The sequence below is a fragment of the Diadema antillarum genome, unplaced genomic scaffold (assembly GCF_040938485.1).
Source record: "Diadema antillarum isolate AM-2024a unplaced genomic scaffold, OU_Dant_1.0 seq00002417_RagTag, whole genome shotgun sequence".
NCBI classification, from domain to species: domain Eukaryota; kingdom Metazoa; phylum Echinodermata; class Echinoidea; order Diadematoida; family Diadematidae; genus Diadema; species Diadema antillarum.
The window spans coordinates 1-6,703 of record NW_027273028.1 but is presented as its reverse complement, the minus strand read 5'-3'; the positions used below and the strand labels follow the sequence as shown (position 1 = coordinate 6,703).

The 6,703-nt window shown below is 37.9% G+C and overlaps 1 protein-coding gene across 1 annotated transcript; it reads left to right on the top strand.

Annotated features, from left to right (window-relative positions):
* Positions 1 to 454: 454 nt before the first annotated feature.
* LOC139714765 (hydroxyacyl-coenzyme A dehydrogenase, mitochondrial-like) lies at positions 455 to 6,685 on the top strand. The gene is made up of 6 exons (XM_071626431.1): positions 455 to 489; positions 1,361 to 1,487; positions 2,562 to 2,651; positions 3,588 to 3,660; positions 4,944 to 5,060; positions 5,761 to 6,685. Exons 1-6 carry the CDS (start codon positions 455 to 457, stop codon positions 5,880 to 5,882), a joined length of 564 nt encoding a protein of 187 aa, XP_071482532.1. The 3' UTR covers positions 5,883 to 6,685.
* The last annotated feature ends 18 nt before the right edge of the window (positions 6,686 to 6,703 follow it).

Sequence of the window (6,703 nt, the reverse complement as noted above, 5' to 3'; positions counted from 1 at the left end):
AAAGTAACTCAAGGTATTATCATGAAACTTACATATTTAAGCATGTTCTACCTAACAGTGATTCTCTTTGGAACTGTGAGGTCAAAGGTCAAAGGCCAGGTTTAGATAATACTATTTTACCATTTGGTACTGAAATTATACTTTTTCTCAATACGTTGAAAATTACTCAATGCATAAACCAATAAAAGGGGCAAAAGTCAAGTAAAAATGATCAGTTCCCCCCAATACCTGCACTCTGACGTTTTAATCATTCATCCAATTGAACCTAGTTCTAGGAAAGTGAACATTCAGCACATTTGTGGCAAACCTGTCATTTTAATGTTTTGCCAATTGTGTGAAACTGTCATCACACATTGTCAAGACATTGTACTATAGACCTATTAGGAGAACCAAGCATTATTGCGGAGGCATACACCAGTCGCCGTAGCGACATTTCTAGTTATTTATGAATAGAATGGGGTTCCTGCTAAAGCAGTTCCTCATTAACAAGTGAGCACTGTATTATTATTGTAGGGTTGTATGCTGTATGAAAAAAAAGAAAAGAAATGATACCACAGGATGATTGCATGCTTCTCAGAAAAGTGCAGTGACTGTAGCAAAGATCAAAGAGCGGAAAATGATGCCATTATGTAATGAACCACTTAGAGTGAACTCATCCATCACTAACTACTTTGCAACACAAGGTAAATGGTCTTGTGTTTCAGAAGTGTGTGTAATGTGGCACATGTACTCAAATTGCTTTATTTGTATGTCCCTTCTACAATTGTTAATGGAGGCATCTGGTACCATACAATTGTACGTGTGTGTACAGTAGGTCTGTTGCAGCTTTTGTTCCATGTTCAGTGGGAGTCTACTGGTATCAGTCTGAGTTATTCCATGATTAAAATTACTGTTTTGATAGCTTGATTTTTCAGAGATGTTGTTGTTATATGACAAGGTCAGCACAGCTGGTCAATCACCCGGCCACACAAGGCCAGGGGGGCATTTCATGAAGCATTTTGTCCGACAAAGTTGTCAGACAAATTTTGCTCTCAGCCAATCAGATGCAAGGATTTCAGCAGCTTGTAACAGTTGTCAGGAAAATATCCGACCAAAACGCTTCATGAAATGCCCCCCAGGTGCTCTATTTCAGTGACCATCCAAATGTATTACATCAGGGAGCTGCAAATGAAATTGTTTTATAAAATATGACCAAGATAGGGAGCCTTACCAAGCATTTTTTTTTCTTTTTAACTAGCACTAAATGTGTTTAAAACATTGTTTTATTGAATTATGTAAACAGTTTTTTCTAACAGTTTTTCAGTTACGTTTGTCTGTGACCAGTCCAGCGACATTTTAATTTTTTCTTTTCATCCTGTAGGAGCACAATATTTGCGAGCAATACATCATCACTTTCAATCACTGCCATTGCAAGTGCGACATCACGACAAGAGAAGTTTGGTGGCCTTCACTTCTTTAATCCAGTGCCTATGATGAAGCTGGTTGAGGTAATAACAATTTGGCCAACTTGCTCCAGGGCCCCATTTTATCAAATGATATAATCGATTTTAAATTTCCTTAACACACAGGCTGCCATAGACTTATGATTGAAATCAACTATATAATCAATTATAACTCTTCATAAAACAAGGCCCTGGTCTACAAAAAAATATTAGTGCTTTGCAATTGACCCTTACTGAATTATTTCGGACTCTTATGATTAAATGCTCATTAATATCCATGAGAAGTGTTTTAGAGGGAGGGGCTATGATAGAAGTGTGTGTATCATAGTGTGATACCAGGTGACATTGATATCTTCATGCCTGCCTGTAATGTTTTGACACACAGTCTGCTGCCATCTGTTGGTCAGTCTATGACAAGCAATCCCCTATATCTTATAAAATACTCTTCTTTTATCTCTCACACACATCAGCCTTGATGCTTCAAACAACTGATTTTTATTTTGTCTAACTGGTAAAGATATATTTGATCAAAGCCAAAGGTCAAAGTTCAAGATATGTTGGACTCATGCAAGTGTCAGCAGAAACTGTTGAAATATTGAATGGAATAATTATAATCATATTTGTTACAGGTATAGACTAGGACAGAGCAGTGAACTGAGTTAGTCTTCGCTGCGATGTTATGGAGGTTAGGGGTCACAGGTCAATATCAAGTTCTCAGACTATGTCCTGTTTTAGTGCAGGGATTTAATCCTAATACATTTGAGTACAATTAGAGCATTTCAGCAGACAAGATGCAGGAGTGTGGAGACAAGAAAATGCCACCAGGTACAAATGTAGATATAAGGCTTGCATACGCCACTGTCAGCTCAGCTGAACTCATAGGCAAATAAATGATGAAATGAAAGACATTTATTTTAAATGTTTGAGGGACGTGTCCATGTAATTTACAAAAAGTGAGAAATAGGCATTAACTTCATGCACAGCAATGGAGTAGAGATTGAATGTGGGAGTTCAGATGTCTCAAAATGATGACTGAACACTTATTCTTACTGTACAACTCACAAATATGAAAGAGTGACATTTCCTGTGTTATCAATTTATGCTCTCTTTTTTTTCCAGGTTGTAAGGATTAACCAAACGAGTGACGAAACGTACGAGAGCCTGATGGAGTTTTCAAAGGCCATGGGAAAAGTCCCCATCACATGCAAAGTATGTATGCACCCCTCTCCTAAGTGGTATTTCCCGTGGATGAGTAGGTCATCGTGTCAGTGAGGAAGATGACAATTAGACCTGTCTATGCAAAACGAAGAACTTATGAGAGCAAAATATGCTCTCAAATGGAATGCTAATATTGTTCCACTCTCAAACCATTATATCAAGACTGGAAAAAAAATGAATATATGTATGATTTGTCACAGACTTTTTTGATACAGATTTCCAGTGTTGATTGCATAGATCAGAAAAAAAAATAAATGCATAACTGCAAACATCACCTCATCAAGGCCAAAAATTGTTAATGCAGATTTCAGAATGATGGATTAGGAACCAAAGGTACAAATTCTCCTGATGCAAAAAAATAAAAAAATTATTATGTTTTAGAATGGATTGTTGATTTTTCAAGTTTTCATGTATTCATTTGTCTTCAAAAGGCATAGCTGATCCGATAAGACCCCCTGCCTCCATTTAAAGAATCACAGGGAGTCTTAATCAAATTTCACAATTTTATGTGTAGAAAAATTTTGCGTTACATACATAGCATGGATAGTGAAATTGTTGTGAACTCTGTGGCTTTTTTTTTCTTAGAAGACTGAGATGTCAAGTTTTAATCCCAGCTAAAACTTTGACTTAATTCATGTAGATGAGAATAATTAAAGCCTTACAATGCAGACACTGTTTTTCTGTTGGCATTCAACAAGATGGCAAAGTGATGTGTTTATTTGATTACATTTTTACAAGATAGTCCATTTTGGCAATTTATAAGTACCATACGTTCTAGTACCATATGTACCATATATATTAGTGTACCATGTCAGGAGAGGTTCGACTTGACCGGTCTTTACACTGTAATCTTTGGAAGATTGCATAAATTTGCCATATTATCGTTGTGTAATCTGATTGTGGTCCCATCTTATCCCCTTCACATAGGATACCCCAGGGTTTGTTGTCAACAGACTTCTTGTGCCATACATGTGTGAGGCCGTAAGGATGCTGGAGAGAGGTAATGTAGTTGTAGAATCTGGAGGGGGATATAGGAGGGGTTGTTGTTGTTTTTCTGCCTACTTCTTTTGCATGATGTCAAGTGATGTCATATTGTGACCGAACTACACCACAATCCAAAATCCCATCCTTCATTTAAAATGATAATCCTATCCCTCAGTGCCATTGTCTCAAAGTAGAGGTGGAGTAAAATAGATACATGTAGTTGATGTACTCAGCAAGAAATGACATCTGTAGTTCATCCATTTTTTCTTACCATTCTGAATGGTTCGATGACTTGTTTGTACAGTCTACTACCTCTAAATGTCATACTAGTGGAGAGATGGTGAGATAGCTTGTAGTCACTGTTTTACACAGTTGTAGCTACATTATTTAGACATTCATTAAGTGACTTAACCCTAACTAGGCCGGGCTATTTAAGTAGGTGATAGAACCTTGGGGGAGCCTCCGAGGGCCCCCCCCCCCCCCCCCCCCCCCCCCCCGATCTTGGCCGTCGACTGTGCGATCGTAGTGAAAATGGACACATACATTGCCTGTGACACAATCTCGAGACGGTAAAGTTGATTTAAAAAAAATATATATATATATTCATTTTTTGCTAATTTATGCTAATTTATGCATAATTTATGCATGAAATCAGACTATTTGCTATGAATAACTAAATGAAACTCCAAACAGGCACATTTTTGTGTCAATATTCTTTCTAGTGTCCTTAGCAAATGTAAGTGAAAAAAAAACTGGGCCATCAAAAAAAAGTTCTTAGGTATTTTATTGTTTTTTTAATTTCTTATGTATTTCTTTGTTTTTCAACTTTTTTCCATGACATTGATCAAAGCATGAAAGTATGTTATTGGTTGATTTTTATCAATAAAACCAAAAGATAATCAGGCATTTATGAAATTTGAGTGTAAGCACAATTTGCATTGAAATTGTGCACGCATTCACGTTTTTGAGCAATTTTTGGTCAGACATGCACATTATGTGTAACTTTGGAACCGCGTATCTATCACAAATTTGGTGTCAAAAGATGCGGGGATACTCGCAAGAAAAGAGTCATGAAATATCGCGGCGATGGCTTTTCATGATGGCGACACATTGCGCGGAATTTCGATGGGGGGCCTCTGAGGCCCCCCCTCCCCCCTTCCGGCCTATTTAGCTAGTCAGGGTTAATAGACATGCTGTCAACTTGTGTTCCTTGTTGTTTCCTGTACGGGAATAAGGATGGCCATGCCATTACTGTGTACAAGTGACCATTCATATTCCTACCACCTCTTTCCATCACAGGGGATGCCACACCTAGAGACATTGATACCGGGATGAAGCTAGGTGCTGGTTATCCTATGGGACCTTTTGAACTGACCGACTACGTAGGAATTGATGTCATCAAGTTCATCCTTGATGGTAGGTTCAAGTTGTGTGGTAGCTGGTGTTGTGACATTTGGATGTTGAGTAGTTTGATAAAAATGAGGAAGCATGTTAAAAATTTTTTATAGATCTGGTCTCATTGGCTTTGTTTTTTCCACAGAGGTTTTCTACAGAGATATTCTATTTTGCAGTGAAATTGCATTTTCTTTTTTTTCAAAATCATCTTCATTATATCTCTCTTAGTAACCAGTATGATTACCTGGGACAAGGGAAAACTTGTTATAAGTGTTGTGAAATAAAATGAAGAACAAGCCTGCTGTCATGAAATGGGGCAGAAAAGGGTTTTTAGAATAGCCCCAAAGTAGAATGATTTTGATGTAATATGCAGCATGCTTACAATGTATTACGTGATAGATCTTATCTGCTGCTTGATATCAATTCCATCTTGGAGGTAATGTAACCTACACAAATGTACTGTTGTAGGGGAAGCTTGTCGAATGTAAAGACCAATTTCTCGATTGAGTATGTTACCTTTGCCCTTGTGGTATCCATAAACAGTACCATTATATGCCAGAGAGATGGGATCTCTTTTAAACGGGATTTGGAGGCTTGAAATGGCTGTGAATAACCCTTCATAACTTTTTTATTTAAAAAAAAAAATTGTTGGTTATTGATTCTGAAAATTTGTTGGTTATTAATTATGAATCTTGCATGTGCTACTTCCTTCCACTGATAGGATGGCATGAGAACTACCCTGATGAAGATCTCTTCAAGCCCAGCCCCACCATCAACAAGCTGGTTGCTGAGGGAAAGCTTGGTATTAAGACGGGTGAAGGCTTCTACAGCTACAAGAAGTAATCCCCCCCCCACCCCCCCAAGAGCTGCGCCTGACATTCCATCCCGTGCTGCCCCTCTGGGGAGCCACGGTCGTATGTGTGAGGAATACAGCTCATTAACACTTACTGTTAATGTCGGACTGAGTCCAGATACCACCTGTGTTATGACAAAAGGTCTCTTCACTAATGTTTCTCAGTGAAGAAGAAAATTAAATGGGCAAATGACAAATAGTAAAGACAGCTTCCATATTCTCAATATTCCTGGATCTGGGGATCATGATCAGCGATGATCTCGAGCAATTCATTTTGAATTGGAATCTCACTGAAGAGCATGATGTGGATCGAATATTAGTCTTTAATTTTGTTTCTTTTACCATAAAAATTGGTTGTTCTCTTGTTTTGCAAACCTCAGTAATCTGTACCACCATTTGCTGATTTCACAGTGTGATTTTTGTTGTCAAGGTATAGCAGCTGTTGCTACCTCATTGAATGTTTATTGGTGATGAGAAAACTTACAGAATAGTTTTGTTGTTGTTGTTGTCATGTAAGTTTATTTTGGCAATGTATTCATTAGCTGTACTTCTCATGCTCAGCCTTGATGAGTTCACAGAGTATGCACTTGTGAGCTCTCTTTAGTACCAATGTCATAGCATTCTTCAGGATGTTGATATTGTCTGGCAGTCGCAGCCTACACAGGTATTGTATTTGGGAAATCCATTTGAATGATTTTCCCCTCCATTTTTCATTTTGCTAGTCAGCGAGACTAAGACCACTGTAGACTAAGACCACTGTATTTGATGCATTGAAGATTTCAAGGGGGGTAAATAGGTGCACAGGCAATCC